Raw genomic sequence first — 20,856 nt, forward strand, 5'->3', positions numbered from 1 at the left:
TCTGATTCCTGCGTCCTCTTTGGGTGCAGTGGGATAGGGCGACTCCATGGCTCTGCCACGTATTATGCTGTCTCTGCCCAGACCTCGCCTATTCCGCACAGCTCACCATATATTCTAGGCATTCAAACCAACCGCAGATTTTAGCTGGTGATGCTGGCTGAGAGCTGAGTGCAGTTGGGTTATTTTTTGTATCGTCACTCTTCGCACGGTCTATTCTGTCAAGGCTCCCACGGTCGACTGACCACGTTCTCGAGATGTTGGCATTGAGGCGGCCTTGACCCTCGGAGGCTGCGTGACCAGCTTGTGCGTGACTGCTGTTATTCGTCCCGACCTAGAGCAATACTTCCCCTTGTCACCTGGAGTAGAGTCAACGGCCTGTGCAGCTTATAATACCAGGCCCTTTTCGCCCTTCGTCCTCGTTTCCATTCCCAAACCCTCAAGCACCCATCAGTCTCACAACACCAGCACTAACAAGCCTTGCCACCCCGTCTCAGAACACCCGGCAGCCAGCAATAAACATGCAATACTTAGCCGCCCTTTTGATGGGGCTTACCCTTTTTCCGCACCTGGCTGTCGCCGCCGGCGGTTTCTTCCAATCCTGCCGATCTAGCGTGGGTTTCTTTCTTTTCCATTTCCCTATTTACCCAACTTGGACTAACAACGTCGGGACAGTGGTACATGGATGGAAAGTACATGATCGCCGAGTGCAAGAGACTCAACGGCCAGTACCGGAGAACCCGTCAGGACATGAACCTTTGCGTCACCAACTTCCGCGGCGTCCTGGCACCGGCCAATAAGTAAACATCCCATGGTCACCAACGTATTTGCGGCCATGGCTAACACGAGTCTAGCGGCTATTTCTTTAACACCTGCCATGGTTGCAGCGAGGGCGCGGGCGGCCTTCTCACTGCCGATTCACCCCCGACGAGCAGCATGACGTGCTTCTGCAAAACCGGTTACCAGGATTATGAGCTAGATACTTTTCTCGATCTCAGTGAGTGTCCCCTTCCCTGCCCTGATCTGAGCATGAATGGGCAAAAGGCTTGTTTCTTTTTCCTCGCTGACAACCCCCAGATAGCTTCGTTGAAAACCGGGACGGGTATATGTTCTGCTTTGGCCACCGCAGCGAGCCGATTTAACTCGGTAGCTATCTCACCCAGAAACATGGCGATCGTGGCAAGGTTTGTGGATATTGGGTTCGGGCCAAGATTGAGAAGGGCAGAGTTCTATAACTAAATAATTACAATCTTGCTCTAATCTAACAATGCTCGTTTCCTTGTGGTTGAGCAAACGGGTGTTGCAAGTGGGTTGTGTAAGAGTTGCGTCGCGTCCAGCATTCCTTGAGGCGTCACTCAACCTCAGACTTTCCCATAATGCCCGTTCTCAGGAATGGAGCGTCCAAGCCCAGGACACTGCCCGTCTCGGCGTCTTTCACAAACATGACCCTGTCCGCCGACTGGCTGCCGTAGTACATCCAGTCTGCCAGCGTCCAGGTTAAGCAGTCACTCTCGCTGAGCCCGTTCCCGGGCATATCCGTCTGCGAGGTGTACTCGACCTCCCACCACACTCTCCAGTCCTCCTCCACAACCTCCCTTCCATCAGCCAACACCGCCTTCCTCTCGATGCCGGTCGGATACAACCTATACACACCGGTCATGTCCAGCGACGGCAGGAACTCGGACAAGGTCACTCCCCACAGCTCCTGCAGCGCGGCCAAGATATCCGACCCCTTTCGGTGCAGCCCCATCAACCGCAGCGACGACCCATCCAACTCCACCGTCGCATTAACCGGCACCGCGCCCGTCTCCTCAGTCGACACCCCCGCGAACACCCCCCCGTACTCCTCCACAGCCTGCTGCCTCGCAACCGCATCCAGCGCCGGCACCAAGCCCGTCAACGCCGCATCATACACCTCGCCCAACGCATCCTGGTTCCCCGCCGTCAGCAGGACCAAACCGACCCCATACTCATCCAACAACGCAATCCGCGCATGGTACCCGTACGCCGCGCCATCCTTGGCATGGATCGTCACCGTATGCCCGCCCTCCCCGGTTTCCGCATCATACCCAGGGAACAACAACCGCGGCTCCGGGCGGAACATCTCCCACGGCAACCCCACCGCGCTCGACCGGCTCCCCGAAAACGTCCTCGGCTGCAGCCACTGGCGGATCTCCGCGGGGGTGCCCAGCGCCGCGTCCCGCGCGAGGATCGCGCGCACAAAGGACGTCAGGTCGGCCAGCGTGGAGACCAGCCCGCCGCCGGGCGCGTTGTCGCCGTAGTCGGAGCCCCAGGTGCTCTCGCCGGGGGGGATGACGGCGCGGGAGTCGTTCCCCGGCGTGGCGATGGTGGAGGCCATTCCGAGGGGGGAGGTCAGGTAGTCGTGCAGTTGGGCGGTGTAGTCCTTGCCCGTGGCGGCTTCGATTGCGTAGGCGAGGATGGTGTAGGCGATGTTGGAGTAGACGGGGCGGGCTTGGGGCAGGGCTTGGGGGTCGGCGGTGAGCAGGCCGGTCAGGAATTGTTCGCGTGTGCAGGCCGTGTTGAGCCCGATCACGCCGCAGGGTGGGTAGCTGCTGTCGTTGAGGGCGGGGAAGCCGAGGGTTTCGAACCAGGTCTTGATGTAGTGGTACTCCTGGGGGTTTGTTAGTAATGTGTTTTGTGGGTGGTTGAGTGGATTCGGTTGGGTCGGGAGGAGGCCGAGTGAGTAAGGAATGGGGGTTGGTGGGCTCCCGGACATACAGAGAAACCAACTGCGAAACATGTCAGTTTGTGTTTGTGTACTAAAGGCTAGTTGCTGGGCAGAATCGGATAGGGGGACATACAGTTGGCGGGAATGCCGGCGAGCTGGCCTCCGAGAGCTCGAAGGCTGATACTCTCCCAGTCGATCCGCGAGGTATCGTTGGCCAGCGATGGAAGGTATTTCGTGACCGGATCATCCATGTTCACACCACTGCGCAGAAGTATGGCATCGGTAATAACCTTCGAGACGGACCCGATCAGATACTGCGAGTGCCTGTCCAGGGACTTGGTGCCGTTGACATTGCCCGAGCCGAGATGGTGGTACTCCCAGAGCGGAGTTGATGCCTCAGTCTGGTCGAGGCCGACGAGGGCCACCGACATCGAGACGTTTTGGGCATCTAAAGAAGACCGAAACTCGCCCTTGAATGCCGAGTCAAGGGTCGCGGTGAGGTTGGCGAGCGCTCTGGAGAATGTGTCCGACTGCTTCAGGTTGCGCGGCGGAGGCACGATCGGTCCCTCAGGGCGGCATTCCAGAGCCAGAGCAGCTGGGATGCCCAGCAAGAGATGAGTGAGTTTGACCATGTTGACGGAGGGAGACTTGGTGTCGAAGGCCTGAAGCTTGTTGCAATGACATGACGTCCGGGAGGGTGGCTAGCCGTAATATTATATAACTGTGGTCGCTTGAGTCTGGCTAGGGGCCTTTCCCGTCTTCTTTGTCCCAGTGACGTGGATGATCAACAGAGGTGCTTACCATGACGAAAGATGTTGGCCAACCGAGGGATACGATCGAGGCACTGATTGAATGAAGCTTTCACCCTTCCAGTGCCCCACTGGTCCCGCGAATCGGGGACGTACTTGGCGTTGCCGTATCTCGGTTTTGGCGACGACAGGGGGGTTGCAGGGGAGCGGCGAAGATCGGCGCTGGTGTTGGGCGTCCCTGCGGTGTATTCCATACCGTCGGGTCGTGAAATACGAAATACGGCAACTGAACGGCGAATGTTTACTGGCTGGGTGTTGCAAATAAATGGGACGCGAACGAAGATTACTCCGACACATACGCACGCTTGGTGCGGCACTGGACGAACTCTGAAGCACCTTTGTATATCCCAATTCGCGAGCAGGCCTCCGAAACGAAAGAATGCTTGCCCTCGGAAAGCGGCGCGAAAGATCTCATGGCAACAATGTGTTTGTCAAAGCTGGCCTGACGTTCTGGATGCCTGGGCCTTTACCGCTGCGAGGCCCGAACGCCAGAAAGCCCCATAGACGTCCCCTCGGCCATGGAAGTGACAATCTGGCAATATACAGAAGTCCTCACAAAATCTTCCAAATTGGACCATGGATCGCCTTGATACCAGCCAGCCCTCGAAGTGTGTTCATGACTCGGCCAGGTTGTGCTTTGGCCCCGGGATAAACGCGACGTGAGAGTACACGAAAAGATGGATTCTGTGTCAGGACTTCGTCGGTAACTAAGTAAGCAGGGGTCTTGTCGGAGGTCCCAAAACGGAGACCGGTTCCCGTTTTGGTAACTCCGACAGGTCTCAAGGTATCGCCGACCTAAACCAGACAACACACGGGCTAGGAAATCGGACTCGGCTTACTTGTGCAGTGTCCATACCCATCGCAGGCGCCATGATCCAGCAGGAATCGGGTTCGTTGTATAAGCTTTTCTTGGGTCTTATTTGGTGCTGGCGCCTCCGAAAGGGAAACCGGGAAATGACTCCTCCAAGCCGCATTGCAGCAACGGGTTGTTACCCCTGAGTTCAGACAAGGCGGACGCAGGATGGCCCCCGACACATGATAACACTGTACACCTACCAAGGTGTTGTCCAGCCGGCTGTGGCGACTGTGTTACCTGGCTCATGAATAGCGTGTTCAAAACCGTATGTACCCATTTTCTACAACGACAGTTTCCACGCTAGCCGTGTGGCCTGCAGCGGGGCGCGAGAACGGCGGGCAACTCGGTAACCAGCAGTTGTGATCAGGGGCTGAGCAGTGAAAGGGGGTAGTTCGACCGCCTACCTAGGTCAGGGAGATACCTAAGGTAGGTAGTTTGACCACAAAAGGGCTTTAAAGAAGTAAGAAACTGCATTCTGGGTATATACTTAAACGCTGATAGATCACTGATGTGTCCATCACGTAAACACCATTTTCGGATGGAGCTCGAGGAGGAGGTTGTGTTACCTTGGTGATACGAGGAAGAAGCAACGGATGGTGTTTCGGGTACGAGACTCTCAACTGCTCCACCCTAACTCCTTTGAACCCACCCACTTTCCCCCCGCACCACCTCCGCATTGCGGGCGGGCCTTTCGGTTGGGCTTGCAGAACTTGCCCTCCACACTCTGATCGACCGGGACCAACTTCGCGTGTCACAAGGTGACTTCTGGTTGCTACTTCACTAAAGCTCTTGACTGTCTGTTACTTTATTCAACCAAAAGAAAACCACTGGACCATGGCTGCGACTGAGAAGGCACCAGAGGAGCTTGCGAAAGCGGCAAGCCTGGCCCATGTACCAGGGGGTGATGAGTATGAGAAGATGATCTCGGGCATGCTGTGAGTTTCGTTGTTACTTTATATTCACCTCGCAGGCATATGCAACCTGGAACTAATCAACATACAAATAGCTATGACTCTATGGAAACCGGGCTGGCAACCTCCCGCTTTGAGGCCCGGCGTCGGTGCCATGAATACAACAATCACTTCCCTTCGGACCCGGCTGCAACCTTCGACTCACTCGCAGAGGAACGTTTGCGGATGCTCCGACAATTTGTGGGCGATGTTGGTGACGAGACATTCATCGAGCCGCCATTTCGGGTCGACTACGGCTGCAATATCCGACTGGGCAAACGCTTTTACGCCAACTTCAACTTGATCATCCTGGACTGCGCCATCGTGACCATTGGTGACCGCGTCATGTTCGGTCCCAACGTCTCGCTTCTGTCGGCGACCCATGAAACCGACGTGCGTAGTCGGCGCGACAACGTCGAGTACGCAAAGCCCATAACCATCGGTGACGACTGCTGGATCGGCGGCCATGTCGTGGTTCTACCTGGTGTTACCATAGGAGAGGGCTGCACCATCGGCGCGGGTTCCGTAGTCACCAAGGACATACCATCCTGGAGTGTTGCTCTTGGGACCCCGGCTCGGGTTGTTAAGCAAGTTGCACCGCTTGAACCAGAATCTACGCCGTAGACAGCGTCGAGTTGGCCGGCGAGGAAAAATGCATCACCATTTCACAAAGTCGTTGGACACTGGACGCTTGCTGATATGTTGAGGTTCCTTGATGGCTCCGACTTCTAACTCAACCCGTGTCCCAGGCAGTGCCAGGAACATCACTCGGTCCCACACTTGTTCAACGGCTCCGGTGTGTTCCATAGAGCACGTGTATTCCGTCGGTTTTGCTTTTTTTTTGTACCCTTGGCCAGAGCTGTTTTCCTTTGCCCCAACTTTTGAGGATCGGCGTCCGGAACGGCTTCATTGCTTCCCCTCTGACTCGCACCCCACTCTAGAGTGGCACCCATAGTGGGCTGGCATGGTTGAAGCGGTATGTCCGGATTTGGGTGACCGCCTCTTTCTCAGTGCCTGCCCACCGCTGGTTGCGAAGGCACGAAGGCCAACAGGGACCCGGGGCCGCGGGCCGTAAAGCCATTTAATCGGGGATTCCTCGCTTGATTCTCGGTTCCAGCATTCCATTAATAATAGTTTGGATCTCCGCAACTCTGGGAGCAATTGCTTGGGGCCGCTGAGATTCAGGATCGATCTTGTTCTCCAGAATTAAAGCCCGGACATATGCCTCTACGCACATTGACCACCTTTCTGGATCATTTGCCGGCTTAGACTAGACCATGGCAACTCAAACTATCGAGAGACATGAGATTGAGCTCGTCGAACTATCGGAGCGCCCTGGACAGGCCGGTAGCGTGATCGAAGGCAGCGGGTCGGCTGAACATCATGATTCGGACCCCCCCAGTACCCCGAAATTTGACCGTGCTACGCTTATGAAGTTGATGAGTGCCGGGTTTTGCTTCTTTGTCGCGGGCGTTAACGATGGAAGCACCGGGCCCCTGATACCATACTTCATGCTCCAGTATGGCGTCAACACGACGACTGTCTCCGCCATGTAAGTGACATACTTAACCAAGGGTCGTGATGGGCCTTACTATCGACGGATAAACTCCTTTCTAACGAAACCTTGTCACAAGATTTGCCGCCAACTTCTTCGGCTGGTTCTTCACCGCCATCACCAACACGCACCTATGCCAATATTTCGATTTCGGCGCCCTGCTCGCACTCGGCGCAGCCTGTCAAGTCATTGGCCATGCTCTGCGTGTCTGGGACCCACCGTTCGGCCTCCTCGTCTTCAGCTTCTGGTTCATCACCGTCGGCCAGGCGTACCAGGACACCCACGCCAACACCTTCGTTTCGCGGGTCCCCGGAGCGCACCGCTGGCTGGGGTTCATCCACGCCATGTATATGGCCGGTTGCCTCGTAGGACCGTTTGTCGCAACCGCCGTTGCCTCCGCGGGGACTGTTTCTCGCTGGTACCTCTTTTACACATTTCCACTCGGCCTGGGCATCGCCAACCTGATATGGGTCTTTGTCGCCTTCCGAGCCAACGTCGGCCGCGTGCCACGCGTGACATCTTTGGAGACCGACACGCCGGGCCAAGAATCGCCGACATCCAAAAACGCGTCCGCTATGGACCTCATCAAGACCACTCTCCGCACACCGAGCGTCTGGGTCCTGAGTCTCTTCTTTTTCTTCTTTCTCGGTGCTGCCATCACGGTTGGTGGTTGGCTCGTCGAGTACCTCGTGGTTGTCCGGGGCGGCGAGCTCGCACAGATGGGCTACGTGCCGGCGGGCTTCAACGGCGGCTGCTTCCTGGGCAGACTGCTGCTAGCGGAGCCCACGCAGCGGTTCGGAGAGCGCAGGATGGTGTTCATATACGCCGTGCTGTGCGTTGGGCTGCAGCTGTTGTTTTGGTTGTGAGTCTTTTCTTGCAAACATGCCCAGTACTCGTCTTGGTTTGACAGCATCACGCTTACCATCCATCCGCAGGGTTCCGAATATCATCGCCGCTTCCGTTGCAGTCAGCTTCCTAGGCTTTTTCTCCGGTCCCTTCTTTGCTACGGTAGGTCAACCCTCACAATCTCCGATATGCCCCTCCCCCAGCTCAGCAGACTTCCCCTGACCACCTCGACAGGGCATCTCGGTAGCCTCGAAACTGTTCCCACCCGCGATCCACTCGGCGGCTCTGCCTTTCGTGTTTGTCATTGGACAGATTGGGGGTTCCGCCTTTCCCATCGTCACCGGCATCCTGGCAACCCGTGTCGGCGTGGCTGTCCTGCAGCCGATCCTGGTCGGGCTGTATGTCGCTGCCGCCGTCACTTGGCTCCTCGTTCCCGCTCCGAAGTCAACGCCGAATAGGGCGTTGCATCAGGAGTAAAAGACTTTGTTCCGCTTTGGAGCGCAAGCGTTGTGGCCAGGGGGCTGCCTCTCAGGGGTTAAGGCTCCTAGCTAGGGCTGTAGTTTGCATACAGCCGGGAGACGAGGACTGGAAGAGTGATGGCGCGGAGAGTTGGGTTGGTCCGCGGACTGCGAGTTGATGAGGAGGTTGGAAATAATAGTATGCAGTCATGAATTGTTGACATGGCCAATCATGACCCTGTGGCAGTGTAGAGCCCGCAACTAGCAGAACCTACTGAGAGGCAGGCCACGTATGAAGTCGATGGTAATGGTTACCGGCCAGGGGACGGGATAGCCAACACAATAATGCCTCGAGGGCAGAGTTTCGACTTCCGGCCTTCAGATGCATAGCACCATGTTGTCAACACCGGGATTGGGTATGCTTGTGAAGTTGTGGTGTCCACTGGTGGCCAAACGTGGTGTTGTTCATTTGCTGTCCGCCCCTTTTCTTCAACGAGGCCCCAGCGGTCAATAAATCCCACCAACAGTGGTCAGTACAGATGCCAAGACGTTGCATCGCTCGGCCCTCGACGCAATCTCATACCGGGCTTGGTCCCACTGTCCCGAAGCATTACAAGGGCCGTTGCTCCCGCCGTTCGAAGAGCCCACCCCGTTTCCGGCAACGCTTCGAAGATCACCAATGCATTCGTCGCCCTGAGCAGGAAGCGGTGATTATTGCGGTCCAAGGGACGCCAGGAACGGTGGTCACCAAGGGTTTCGATCATAAGTTGATGTGGAAAATCTCCCGCCATGTTCCCGTTGATCGGCCATGATCTAAGCACGAGGTGTTATTCGTGTATGTGGAAACAACATGCTCCTCGCATGATCTTAGAATACAGGGGAATATGCAGGGTTCTGCACTATGCGTTATTACCGGCGCCTCGGTAATCACTACCGGGCAGTGGTTCGGAGCATCGCTGGCGATACCAGATCCCGGATCAGCCCCCTGGCCGCCAGATGATCTTCGCCAGTGGATCATCTTTCAAGTTGAAACCGCCAGCGCGGGCGTGATCCATTTTCGGGAAGGATAAACCGCAAAGATGCTAGGTCAAGGTGCGTTCGCGGAGAGATGACGCGGTTGTTGATAGCTCTTGACGTCTATAAAGGCGAGGTAAACATGGCTCCTTTGCTTGAAGAGTAAACTTCGGATCCATCGGCAACACCACTCTCAACCTCCTCCTGACTTTAACCATCCCACAAACACAATGCACTCTCAAACTCTCGCCGTGCTTCTCTCCGCCGGCCTTGTGGCTGGGCAGACGAACACTGAATTGCAGACAAACTTTCCCACCGCCGCTAGTTCAACTGGTCTGTTTGCGGCTCGTACCATCGCCGCCGGTGAGACCTTTGATGGCGAGATGATTCAGTGGGACCGCAGCCCGTCCACGTGCAGCGACCAGTCTGAGGGTGGTGACAAGGACGCAGTCTTCATTCTCGAGGATGGTGCCACATTGAGCAACGTGGTTATTGGGCCTGACAACGGCGAGGGCATTCACTGCAAGGGCCAATGCACCCTGAACAACGTGTAAGTTTCCACGTCTACGACTCATCCCACATAACCGTCAGGGATATTGACAGAACGCATAGCTGGTGGTCCAAGGTCTGCGAAGACGCTGCGACCTTCCTCCAGGACTCCGGCACCTCTTACGTCAACGGCGGTGGTGCCCGTGGTGCGTCGGACAAGGTGCTTCAGCACAACGGCGGCGGCACGGTCGCCGTCAAGAACTTCTTCGCCAGCGACATCGGCAAGCTCTACCGGTCCTGCGGAAACTGCGACACGCAGAACGAGCGTCACTCTACCTTTACCAACATCAAGGTCGCCGATGGGTCGTCGGTTGTCGCGGGTATCAATGTCAACTTCGGCGATACTACGAGCATCACGGACTCGTGCATCCTCGACGGTGCCGACTGCTGGTTGTACACTGGCAACGACAGCGGGGACGAGCCCGAGAAGGTTGGCAGTGGGCCTGATGGCTCTACTTGTGTCGTCTCTGGGGTCAAGACGGAGGGCTGTTAAGGAGACTTGCTCTTGGTGGGCGTGTAATATAGGAGAAGTTTCAGGACTTCTACTACCAGATATAGCAAATTAGAGACCTGTTCCTGTATTTGATAAATCCTAGTTTGTATTTGAGCCCGTCCATAAGACAAATCGGCATAGTCATTGTTCTTGCTCCGTTGCCAAGTACTGACCCCCCCGAGATTCCCACTAGCGCTACACCTCTCCTACGCTATATCCCTAGCAGTTTCGGCTGATTCAGGCCATAATACACTAGGGTTAAGCCTACCACCCTCACACAAGGAGGACGCCCTGGTTACCAACCTTGCCCCCCGATCTTGCCCGAGTATCGCCTAAGGAGGACACCTCAGCCGAGTCTGGCCCCCGTCGCTACCTAGGTAGCCAGCATCACCTCTACTAGCCCCACGTAACAGGGAGCGGTAGCTGCGGCCAAGGATGGAGCGTCGCCCTTTTTACCTCAACGAGAACAAATGTTCACGCAAGTAGCTCCGTCTCCGTGCTTCGAGGGACCGGAGTTGGTGGCGCAGCCAGGACGGATGCTAGTGGGCGCCGCAGTATATGGCTACATATGCGGAGTTTGTTGAAGCGACGGGGGCGGTCGAGCAGCGATAGGAATATCGCGTGGCGAAAGCTCATGCGTGGTTGATGGTTAGGGATGAACAGATTCGAACTCCGGTTCCGTGTCATCTACTTGTCGTTGAGGGGTAGTCGTGCCATTTTGTGGCAAGACATTGTCCGGGGGACGTTGTCGCTTGGTCGGTGCTACCTTAGCCGTTTATACCGGATACTGAAAAACGTACAACGGCTCACCCTTTGAGCTAATATCACCCCGCTGGCTTAATTAAACTGTTCAAGGCCCTTGAGCTATTGTTTGATGGTTGATCTCCGGCTTAGGGCCTATAAGCAGCTCAAATCGTAGGGGACTCCTTCCCTCGAGCGGGAAGCTAACCGCTCCTGCCCCCTTGAACCATCAGTCAACGGCTCAAGGAAGGAACAGCTTCACTAAATGATCCGGCTCGTGGAGGTCCGGTATGCGCAGCTAAGACATTTAACAACGCTGCGGCGGATCTTGTGGTCCCCTGAAGTAACAAGGGACTGACAACGGGGTATACGTTGAAAGTATGGGTCAGTTGCCAATAGCGAGTCAACGCGGGGGGACAACGTCAGTGTTAAACTGTAACCTTTACTGCGGGATCGCCATAACCTCGTCGTTGCTGCATCTGTACAGGTAAGGTAGTTGGGTGTGCAGGAGGCAGGCCTGACATGCTGCCCTAGGTTATAACTACAACCATTACATGTACCTGGCGGTCGTTTGCCCCCTCGTAGCAGCAGGACACGCCGACGGGTAATTACACCATTGTTCGCTTGCTACTCACCCCCTGTGCCGTCCCAAACCAATTCACCATCCACCGGTACCTTTCCGGCCCCTGACCTCAGACGCCGGACTCATCCCAAGTCCTCTTTTGAACTTATCACCCACTACGCTACATTCCAACCATCCCCCACCCACCCCCTCAACCTCAACAAACTAGCCCCTCCACCCCAACAACCCTCGCCTGCGCCCTAGCACACTCCAACACCAACCCACCCACCGCCTCCCCCGCCAGCACGAACCACTCCCGAAACAGCCCCTCCCTCTCCGTCCCCTCGCCGCGCACCCAAGCCAGCACCTCCCCAGCCCGGACTGGCCCGCCCGGCGCGCAGCGCGCCTCCCACGCGCGGTGCCGCACCGCCCAGGCCTCGGCCGTCGGCGCTTCCCATACGTCGGGCGGGCAGGGGAGGGGGGAGGCTGGGAAGAGGGCGCATATTACCCCGGGGAGGCCGGCGCGTGCGTGGGTTACGTGGTCGAGGGCGTGGAGGGTTAGGAAGCATCTGATTGTTAGGGGGGTTGGTTGTTAGTGAAGGGGGCTGTGGTGTTGGGGTGGGGGGTCAGGGGATGGATGGGTGGGAATGGCAGGGTCGGGCGTACCTGCGTAGGCTTTCGTCTTGGATCCAAGATTCCCAGTCGTTTGGTGTGACGTTGGTGTGAGGTGTCATGCAATGTATGCTTTTGCTCAGGACGTGCTAGAGGTAGGATGATTGTTAGGTGGCTTTGTTGTGAGCACAGCATAAAGTAGTAGGGGGCTCTCTCTTCATACCTGCAACAACCTTAGCGGGACTCTGTCGATGCATTCCGAGGCCATCGGCCCCGACCGGTAGATGCGCATCATTGAATACAAAAGAGTAGCTTGCATCATAGATATGTCATCGGCACGCGGTTGCGTTGTTATCTGCCCCTGCTTGTCAGAACTTTGATCCTATGGTCAGGAGTGAAACACTTGCGTTTCGTTGCAGCGAAAGCAGCTGCGTATTGATGAACCGCAAGAGAACGGCATCGGATTGTGGTGTTGTGGTGGCGTAGAGTTGCGCAACTGCCGTAGCTTCAGCAAGGACCAAAGGGCGACGGTTGTGGTCCCAGTTCCAGTGGTGGATGAAGGGGGGCCGGTGAAGCCCCTGGGCCACACCATCCACGTATGACTTTAGCACACGGTCGATGAGATCGAGACCTTGTTCGGCGGTCGACCACTTATCGGTGATGTGGACAGATGAATCCTGGAGAATATCGACTTCGGAACTCTGTGTGTCTCCCTGAGAGTTGCTGGCTGTTGACATCGGTGCCGAAACGTTGGCAGAAGAAACCTCGGCACCGCCCTGACCAAGATCGAACAAGAAGAACGGCTCCCTCCAATCATCCGGCAGGTCTGGGACCCAATTTGGCTCGGAGAATGGGTTCAGCGGAGCAGTCAGATCCGGTTCTTGGTCGACAACGGACGTCCAAATTGGCTGCGACGGGATTGAGGAAGGGGTTAAGGGGACATGGGCGGATACCGCACTGGGCGTCACAGCTGATGCATTGCTAGGGGGTGTAGCAATCTGATGCAATCCGCCCTCGTGGGGGTACACGCACGGCAGGCCATGGATAGCACATCGGGAACAGCTCGGGACTCCCTGGTCGCATCGCACTTTGGACCGCGCACACTCGGAGCAAGCCTTCTTTCGGCTCTTCGGCCGTGATTTACATCGTAGTCGGTGACGGGCAAGCGTTGGCACTATGGGGGTCAATTTAAGAGCCCCAGAGATGGAGGGAAAGCAACAAGGTTGCTGTCAACACTCAACAATGGAAGTATTGATAATCGGGTCCATACCGGTGGAGTAGGTCCTACCGCAGTTCCCGCAGGCCAGCGGGTCCATGATAACGGAGAAGAGGTGCTCGGGTTCGGGGACTTGGTGGTTGATGGGTCTCGGGGTGTAACAGCGTTGTTTGTGGGAGGACAGCAGGACTCGGGCACGGCTTGAACTGGTGGGCGAGGAATTCTGCAATGTGGCTGGCTGTCGGAATTCCGACACGCTGGGCAGAGTGATGCTTGGCGCCCCCCAAATCCGGGGTCCCATGGCTTCAGGGGTACTTTTATGTTATTCATGTTGGAGCAGTATCATGACTCCCGTCCGGTCGGGATTCCAGCAACCAGTTCCACATGGACTCCTGCATTTCACTACCCAGGATGGGAAATACGACGCTGTGTGAGTGGTCGGGCACATGAAATGGCCGGAGTAGCCTCGTGTGGAGCGGATTTCACGTCTTTTATCTTTCTACAAAACACCATTAAACGCACTCCTCGCGAGTGAATCCTAGTTAGTCAACAACCGCGACGACTTTTAGTGGCTCATGTTCGCTTGCTTGAATCTCTTGTTGAGAGAACAACTTACCACCAAGCCAGTTGCTCCAGAATGGCGGGCACGGTCATTATCACCGGCGCCAATGGCTCCCTCGGCCTTGGCTTCGTCAAATCCCTCCTCGCCTCCCACCCCGAATACACGTTGGTCGCAACAGTACGCAACCCATCAGGCGAGCAAGACCCCAACACCGCCCAGCTTCTCAAGCTGCTTGCCAAACACCCCAAGTCCCAAACCCATCTCGAGACTCTCAACCTCGGCCGCCTCGCCGACGTTCGCGCCTTCACTTCCCGCATCACCGACCAGATCGCCGTGAATAAACTCCCCCGAATATCCGCCATCGTCTGCAACGCCTTCACCTGGTCCCTCAGTGGCCAAAAGACCACCGCCGACAACTACGAGGCGACCTTCCAAGTCTCCCACCTCTCCCACATGCTACTAGTGCTCGGCCTGCTGGGCAGCATGGACGCACAGAACGGACGGATAGTGATGGTCGGGGCAGAGCCGCACGACCCAGAGCGTGGGAGCCCGCTGTCGAAGCTGCGCGCCGCGATCCCGGATGACCTGGAGCACCTCGTGCGCCCGCCGCCCGACGCACAGGGTGAGGTTTATGATCTGGGGTTTCAGCGGTATGGCACGGCTAAGTTGGCGAATGTCGTGTTTATGCATGATTTGAATGCGAGGTTGTTGAGGGTGAGTGGTGCTTTCTTGGGCCAGAGGGAAAGGCGAAATGATGCTGAGTGCTGACTGCCATATTTGGCTGAATAGCATGCGAGACTGTCGTCCATCACGGTGACCTGTATGGACCCCGGAGGACTGGTTGGGTCGAGGGCGCACTCTGAACAGAAGGCCGGGATCAGGTGGGCATTTGGTGTGATCAATGTCATGATGCCGTTGTTCAGGCACCTGAATAGCGCAGTGCGGACGACCGCCGATGCCGGTCAGGATTTGGTGGCGCTGAGTGTTGGACCGGAGTTCAAGGACAAGAGGGGTTATTTTGTTGGTCAAAAGGAAGGAGTGTCAGCGGAGGTTAGCCGCAACCCGGAGATCCAGAAGAAGCTATGGGACGCGTGCTGGGCTTGGACGGGCTTGTCGGGCGACGAAACGGCGTTGGGAAACGATGCTGATGGGCTGGGGGTGAATGGTAAGTAATGGGGACACAGGGCACTGGTAGATGGGAGCTACGCTGTAAATCCCCAAGACCACCGGTCCGGGTTGGACTCGAAGGTACAGGTATTAAATACGTGAACCCTACGTGCCCACATCATCTCCGGCAGATCACCACCTAGCTTGCTCTGAACAGTGCGAAGGAGTTTATATACAGGTTTCGCACGCTCAATTGTCACCCACTCCCCAAGTACCATGGCGGGTGCCGTAGCGGTTCCAACTTCGGGAGAAGCGGTCTACAGACGTCGGCTAACTGCTCGGGCTCGAGACCTGGGCCCAACGAAGATAAATCGGCGGGGCTTTCGTATCTACCGTCTACCCCTCAGTTGTGTGGTAACAAGGGCTGGACGGTGAGCGTTTTGCATTTGTCTTGCCTTTGTGAATACGACTAGTTGGCACCATTGGCACCATTGGCAAAAACGAGAGATTCTGCCAACTCCCACGGTATACATGGGGTCGAAGGCTGACGTTTTCACTAGAACTCCTCACTTTTTCCTTTATCTTCTTAGCATAATGCTCGACGTTCTAATATCAACAACAAAAAGCCGAGGTCGAAAGTTTTATATCCGAGTGCTGCTGGAAAGCCACTGTTCAACCCCCCGTTTTGCCAAACGAGGCAATCCCCGATACTTCTTTTCGTCATAGGTTTCATCAAGCGCCTTAACCAACCTCCTGGCCCTTGTAGTCGCCATCTTCTTGTTGGCTGACGAACCAGCAGACTTCAAGAACAAATCTGCCTCCTTGGTCAATGTTCGCCGTTTTTCCTGTACCATCGGATCTTCCCCTTTCTCCACCACGCAAAGCGCACAGCTGCACTCAAATCCCCAAGTGGTCATCAGGGCACCCTGCCTGGCCTCGTACACACCTGACTCGTCGTACCGGTGCACAATTTCTTCTCCCTTGGCGATGTTTTTCGTTGCCCGGACAACCATCAAGTCACCGATGAATTCCCTCTCCGAGTTGGGGATACAGGAGTGGTTAATGAGGGCAGCCCGGGGCCATAACCCAGCGCCGCCCCCCTTACCCCCTTGTCCGTCTTTGCCCCCCACCCCAAACGCGTTCCTCGAGATAATGTCATGCGCCCGGAACACATCGACAACCGGCCCATCGCCAGTTTCGTGTACATCCCGCCCGTCACCGCCATCCCAGTCCCCATACGAGCCCATCACATCCCCAATCAGGGACGGATTGGCCATCAACCGTTCCACAACCGCCCTCCTTAACCCAACAGGCGCCACCCGAATCCTCTCATCCCGCACATCGCACGTCACCGCCGTTAACGCGCCCTCCTCATGACCCCAAACCACACAAAACGCCTTCTCACACATCACCACCTCCCCCGCCCGCACCCCCCTCGTAGCGAATAACCCGCGCCCCATGCCCACACCACTCCCCCTAACCTCCGTCGCCCCCTCCCAACTCGCAGCATCAACCCTCCCATCCCCCCTCACCAACCCGGCCCTCACCTTCCCAAAATCATGGCTCCCCTCCTTCCCCTCCCTCACCCGCTTCTCACACCGCGCCACATTCGCCACAGCCACCTTATCCCCCGGCATCAGCGCCAACTGCTTCTCAAAGAACCCCTGCGCCTCCCCGAACCGGCCCAGCGCGTATGCCGCCGCGCCGGCGCGGAAATAGCACTTGGCGTCCAGCTCGCGGGAGCGCACGTCATCCTCGGCGGTGGGGTTGATCAGCGCGGCGAGCGCGTCGCGCTGGGCGGCGTCGTGCTGGCCCAGGAGGAGGTTGGCGTGGGCGCGGTTGCGGTGCAGATCGCGCGCGAGGTCCGGCGTGGGGAGGTGGGTGGCGAAGGCGAGAGAGGTGGTGTAGTGGGTGTGTGCGAGGGCTGGGTTGTTCTTGGTGAGGGCGGTGTTGCCCTTTTGTTTGTGGGCGAGGGCGCGCTTCTCGGCTTGTTCGGGGGTTGGGGTTTGGGTGGGGGGTTGGAGGTCTGCGTCGGGGTGGCTGATGACGTCGGAGGGGTGGTCGATGCGGAGGGTGGGTTCGCCCTCTTCGGTGAGGGTGAAGTAGGGTTCTTTGATGGTGAAATGGGAGGATGCCTCGAGGACTTCCTTGCCGTGCTGGATTTTGTGGAGAACCATCTCCAAACGCTCCGTCTCTCCGGCATCGTCTTGCACCATAGTCCATGACCTCGTGGAAAGGGTGACCACGGGGCTGGCTCGCTTGATGCGAAGCTGGCGTCCGCGATGGTGAGTTTCCATGCGGAGATCACACAGCTTCATCGGCTGGAGCTCTGAAAGGGAGATAATGCATGGGGGATATGGCTCTCCGACGGCAAGAGCAGGTACACTCTCTTGAGCGTTCCCCATGGTCATACTGCCCATGTCCGCCATGAGTGCGGCCCCGGTGGCTTGACCGATGGCATCTTTCGCCTCTCTGGGGTTGCGAGCATGGCCGGTCAGTCCCGAGCGCTTTTTGGTGTTATCTAAAACCGTAGACCGGATGCGTTCTGCCTCCTTTTCGGTCAGATAAATTGTACTGCTGTCGGGTTCGGAAGCCATGGTCATGCGGCAGGGGGGGCGAGGAACAGGGGAACAACGTGGTGGAAGGTGTTGCAGATACCGTCAACCGCAAAAGACACCGACCAACTGAGAACCACGAGCAGGATTTTCAGGGACTGACTTCGCGCGGTACGTTGCGCTGTATTTACGTGAAATTATTACTAACAAAAATCCCTGACTCGGCACCTCGATGGGGCACGGAAGTGAGGCTTTGCATTCGGATTGGCGTTTCCGGTTTTGCCGCGGCGTTTCTTGCCGAAGACCGGGGAATGACTCCAGTTGGTGCAGATGGGGGATGCAACCCATATCTCACTGCAGTCGTGCGGCCGGAACAGTTTGGAGGCTGACGGCAGCGCTGTCTGCTTGTGAGAATGTCAGCATCGGACTGAGTCACCGTCAGGGGGCCATCTCTCCCTATCCCAGCCTCCTAATCGAAGAGTTGCGAAAAGATATTTGTTGTGTACAGAAGTCCGAATAGTTGCGCCAAGGGGACCGGAGGTAACAGGGACGCAGATCAGTGGGCCTGGAACTTTCGAGAGGGTTGAAGGGATAACCAGCCATCCCTGTGATCCTTCCCAACGGCTGTCTCGTCTCGGCATCCTTGGAATGGGCACATATTGGTAGTGAAAGACCACACTCAACGTAGAGTTTAACGGCTTACAGATCTGTATCATATTTCTGACCCGAATCAAGGGGGTGGGATGTTATGTGATGTCGCTGGTGGGTTCCCTCACCCCCTTTATGAAGCCCGCCACCGAGGGGATGCCCCCACCCGTCCCCGACACGCTCCCATTCGCACTTCACACGAGCCCCGTCCATCCTCCCCCACCACGCCAACTTGGCTCGCACCGCCCCCAACCATCATCTTCCCACCTCCCACCTGGGCACCTGTTTCCTCGCCTCCGCACACCCTTCATATTCGCCCACCAAGCCGCCATCGTCACACCCTTGGCCTAGCCCCGTACCATGAAACCTCAAAATTACGTGCGCAATCCTCGCGACAGCTAAACCCTTCCTACTACTTCTTCCTCGGCGGACTGCTCCTTGAGGTCGGGGTTTGTATTCAAGGGGAGGGTCGGTTTATAGTCAGTCGTGAAGTCGTATAACGCGGTATTTTACCGTTCCTATTTCGTCCCTTCGGCGGATTACGTCGGTTTTTGGCCGTGACATGGGATGGGAGGATTACGCTGAGGCCGGAAGGGCTAATGAAAGATGGCCTCTTAAATGGGTTATAGGAGGTGATGGCGTTCAAGCGCCTGCCAGCTATCAGAAACGAGAATATCGTCGTCTGTCTTGGTGGATTATATTTGAATTCTGCTCGTCACTGTCGCAAACTGCAACAGGTCCCATTCCCGGCCATTATTCTGCACACGGCTTGCCTCCCTAAGTATCTCTAGCTGTCGGACAGCTTTCTCGGTTGATCGGTTTCCTGCTTCACCCGCGCTTCAAATGCACCCGGCTCTGTAATGTCCACCCCCTGCCTCATTGCCTCCGCCACCTCAGCGGAAGGACCTGTAAACCACCGGTGTGCCCAGAGAACCCACGAGCCAACCGCGAAGATGGTCAAGACTCCAACGGCAACAACTGTGTAGTTCAACGTCTGGCTGGTAACGGGGTTGGCAGTTGGCAGGCAAAAGACCACTGTGATAAACAGAATCCACAGGCAGGCCACAGCGGCGATCGGCCTAGACAGGGCGTGGAGGTTGAACGGCCCCTTCATTGCCCTGAAAGATCGGTGGCATACTAAGCCAATGAAGAGAGGGATTCCGTAGGAGAGGTAAAGGCCGATGGTCGCTATCGAGGTGGCTGCCGCGAACGCAACGCTTGACCCAAGCGAAGGAAGCGCAAGACAGAAGGACAGCGTCGCCGACAGCCATACGGCACGGATTGGTGATCGAAACCGAGCATCAACCTTGTGGAAGAAAGGATGCTAGCGAGGAGTCAGCGGCGACATTCTTCGGGCTCAGGGGTAATCTGGACTAGAGGCGACTTACAATCCCGCCATCACGGGCAAAAGCAAACATCATCCTGCTGTTGCTGGTCATGCTGAACAAACCACAATGCCAGACGCAAACTCAATCGAAGTTAGCATGCAGCCAGTCACGCAAGGCTCGGGGGTAGGCAACTCACCCATGATCAAGACAAACAACCCCAACGCGCCATTCTCGCCAGCCACATCCACCAGAATCTGCAGCACCGGCTGCCCATACACACTGTCCAGCGTCCTCTCAAAGTCCTGCACCGAAAACAACAACGCCATCAACACAAAAAACCCAAACAATGCACTGAACCCCACACTCGACACGACCCCAATCGGCGCACTCCAACTCGCCTTCCGCGTCTCCTCACTCAAATGCGCCGACGCATCAAACCCCGTCAGGGTATACTGCGACAGCAAGCCACCACACAGCGCCACGTACACGGCACTCGCGCGCCCACTCCACCCCTCGGCCCCATCCGTGCCAGTCCCATCGTGGAAGCGCCCAAACACGAACGACGCCGGCTGGTGGGAGGGCGCCTTGGCGAGCACGGCGATGCAGAGCGCCGTGATGCCCGCGCTGTGCAGGGCGATGGAGAAGTTGTTGAGATGGCGCAGGATGCGCACGCCGAAGGTGTTGACGACGGCGTGGGAGAGGAGGAGCGCCGCGTAGATGCCGATGGTGATGGGCGGGGTGGGGACGAAGGACGGGTTCTTGAGCGTGATGGCTGTGGGGATCAGGTTGGCGAGGCCGAAGGTTATGCCGGTGGTTACGGCTACCTGGGAGGTTGGGAGGAACAGGGTGTTAGTGGTGGTGGTGGTGGTGGTGAAGGGGGTTTGGGGACGCGAGATGGTGCGGGGTGATTGTACTTGGCCGAGGAGGTTATACCACCCTGTGAGCCACGCTGCGAATGGTGACCAGCGCGGGGGTGCGAGCATGGCAGACCAAAAGTAGGGTCCGCCGCTGGTGGGAATGGCCGAGACGACCTCGGCCATGGCGATGGCTACGAGGAGGGTGAAGAAGGACACGACGATCCAGCCGATGGACATGACTGAGATGAACGGCTGTCAGTGTTCGCCTCGTTCTTGCATGGGACCTCGTTTTCTGACGTACCGGCTGGCCCCCCAGTGTTCAATCCATACGAAAAAAGTGTGGAAATGCCCGTAATGACGCTCTGTTGGTCAGTTCTGCTTTGATCTCGTCTAGGCCGAGCTTTGGTTTACTCACGATGATTGAGAAGGAAACCCCGAAATTGTGTGCTAGC

The 20,856-nt window shown here is 56.8% G+C and overlaps 8 protein-coding genes across 8 annotated transcripts; 4 read left to right on the top strand and 4 right to left on the bottom strand.

Annotated features, from left to right (window-relative positions):
- Positions 1 to 89: 89 nt before the first annotated feature.
- Positions 90 to 1,204, top strand: B0H64DRAFT_50921 (uncharacterized protein). The gene is made up of 4 exons (XM_062808358.1): positions 90 to 611; positions 673 to 797; positions 852 to 994; positions 1,075 to 1,204. The coding sequence occupies exons 1-4, from the start codon at positions 519 to 521 to the stop codon at positions 1,137 to 1,139; spliced, it is 426 nt and encodes a 141-aa protein (XP_062654547.1). The 5' UTR covers positions 90 to 518; the 3' UTR covers positions 1,140 to 1,204.
- On the bottom strand, positions 1,075 to 3,687 carry B0H64DRAFT_50923 (beta-lactamase/transpeptidase-like protein). Its single transcript, XM_062808359.1, has 3 exons — positions 2,820 to 3,687; positions 2,737 to 2,747; positions 1,075 to 2,629 (listed from the first exon to the last, which is right to left on the bottom strand). Exons 1-3 carry the CDS (start codon positions 3,316 to 3,318, stop codon positions 1,349 to 1,351), a joined length of 1,791 nt encoding a protein of 596 aa, XP_062654548.1. The 5' UTR covers positions 3,319 to 3,687; the 3' UTR covers positions 1,075 to 1,348.
- Positions 3,688 to 4,930: 1,243 nt separating this feature from the next.
- B0H64DRAFT_367878 (major facilitator superfamily domain-containing protein) lies at positions 4,931 to 8,535 on the top strand. Its single transcript, XM_062801961.1, has 6 exons — positions 4,931 to 5,286; positions 5,358 to 5,715; positions 6,576 to 6,853; positions 6,936 to 7,718; positions 7,792 to 7,864; positions 7,937 to 8,535. Exons 1-6 carry the CDS (start codon positions 5,186 to 5,188, stop codon positions 8,177 to 8,179), a joined length of 1,836 nt encoding a protein of 611 aa, XP_062654549.1. The 5' UTR covers positions 4,931 to 5,185; the 3' UTR covers positions 8,180 to 8,535.
- An 869-nt stretch (positions 8,536 to 9,404) lies between these two features.
- On the top strand, positions 9,405 to 10,216 carry B0H64DRAFT_331524 (pectate lyase; the record flags this gene model as incomplete). Its single annotated transcript, XM_062801007.1, has 2 exons — positions 9,405 to 9,724; positions 9,787 to 10,216. The coding sequence occupies 2 exons, from the start codon at positions 9,405 to 9,407 to the stop codon at positions 10,214 to 10,216; spliced, it is 750 nt and encodes a 249-aa protein (XP_062654550.1).
- A 1,520-nt stretch (positions 10,217 to 11,736) lies between these two features.
- Positions 11,737 to 13,669, bottom strand: B0H64DRAFT_427492 (uncharacterized protein; the record flags this gene model as incomplete). Its single annotated transcript, XM_062805789.1, has 5 exons — positions 13,402 to 13,669; positions 12,539 to 13,305; positions 12,355 to 12,486; positions 12,186 to 12,280; positions 11,737 to 12,088 (listed from the first exon to the last, which is right to left on the bottom strand). Exons 1-5 carry the CDS (start codon positions 13,646 to 13,648, stop codon positions 11,737 to 11,739), a joined length of 1,593 nt encoding a protein of 530 aa, XP_062654551.1. The 5' UTR covers positions 13,649 to 13,669.
- A 201-nt stretch (positions 13,670 to 13,870) lies between these two features.
- B0H64DRAFT_50998 (uncharacterized protein) lies at positions 13,871 to 15,190 on the top strand. The gene is made up of 2 exons (XM_062808360.1): positions 13,871 to 14,623; positions 14,699 to 15,190. The coding sequence occupies exons 1-2, from the start codon at positions 13,985 to 13,987 to the stop codon at positions 15,080 to 15,082; spliced, it is 1,023 nt and encodes a 340-aa protein (XP_062654552.1). The 5' UTR covers positions 13,871 to 13,984; the 3' UTR covers positions 15,083 to 15,190.
- Positions 15,191 to 15,657: 467 nt separating this feature from the next.
- B0H64DRAFT_331376 (uncharacterized protein) lies at positions 15,658 to 17,613 on the bottom strand (the record flags this gene model as incomplete). The annotated part of the gene is made up of 2 exons (XM_062800996.1): positions 15,658 to 16,386; positions 16,603 to 17,613. The coding sequence occupies 2 exons, from the start codon at positions 17,611 to 17,613 to the stop codon at positions 15,658 to 15,660; spliced, it is 1,740 nt and encodes a 579-aa protein (XP_062654553.1).
- Positions 17,614 to 19,006: 1,393 nt separating this feature from the next.
- B0H64DRAFT_446840 (amino acid permease-domain-containing protein) lies at positions 19,007 to 20,641 on the bottom strand (the record flags this gene model as incomplete). The annotated part of the gene is made up of 3 exons (XM_062806951.1): positions 19,007 to 19,543; positions 19,608 to 19,687; positions 19,744 to 20,641. The coding sequence occupies 3 exons, from the start codon at positions 20,639 to 20,641 to the stop codon at positions 19,007 to 19,009; spliced, it is 1,515 nt and encodes a 504-aa protein (XP_062654554.1).
- Positions 20,642 to 20,856: the final 215 nt, after the last annotated feature.

Source organism: Chaetomium fimeti, assembly GCF_033439085.1.
Source record: "Chaetomium fimeti strain CBS 168.71 chromosome Unknown B0H64scaffold_11, whole genome shotgun sequence".
NCBI classification, from domain to species: Eukaryota; Fungi; Ascomycota; class Sordariomycetes; order Sordariales; family Chaetomiaceae; genus Chaetomium; species Chaetomium fimeti.

Excerpts from the sequence above, each read along its gene's own strand:
- B0H64DRAFT_50921 (XM_062808358.1), top strand. The coding sequence starts at position 519 with ATGCAATACTTAGCCGCCCTTTTGATGGGGCTTACCCTTTTTCCGCAC. Across the intron at positions 612-672 it reads TCCAATCCTGCCGATCTAGC|TGGTACATGGATGGAAAGTA; the intron begins GTGGGTTTCTTT and ends ACGTCGGGACAG. Across the intron at positions 995-1,074 it reads AGATACTTTTCTCGATCTCA|ATAGCTTCGTTGAAAACCGG; the intron begins GTGAGTGTCCCC and ends GACAACCCCCAG.
- B0H64DRAFT_50998 (XM_062808360.1), top strand. The coding sequence starts at position 13,985 with ATGGCGGGCACGGTCATTATCACCGGCGCCAATGGCTCCCTCGGCCTT. Across the intron at positions 14,624-14,698 it reads TGAATGCGAGGTTGTTGAGG|CATGCGAGACTGTCGTCCAT; the intron begins GTGAGTGGTGCT and ends TTGGCTGAATAG.
- B0H64DRAFT_50923 (XM_062808359.1), bottom strand. The coding sequence starts at position 3,318 with ATGGTCAAACTCACTCATCTCTTGCTGGGCATCCCAGCTGCTCTGGCT.
- B0H64DRAFT_367878 (XM_062801961.1), top strand. The coding sequence starts at position 5,186 with ATGGCTGCGACTGAGAAGGCACCAGAGGAGCTTGCGAAAGCGGCAAGC. Across the intron at positions 5,287-5,357 it reads AAGATGATCTCGGGCATGCT|CTATGACTCTATGGAAACCG; the intron begins GTGAGTTTCGTT and ends ACATACAAATAG. Across the intron at positions 5,716-6,575 it reads TGCGTAGTCGGCGCGACAAC|ACCATGGCAACTCAAACTAT; the intron begins GTCGAGTACGCA and ends GGCTTAGACTAG.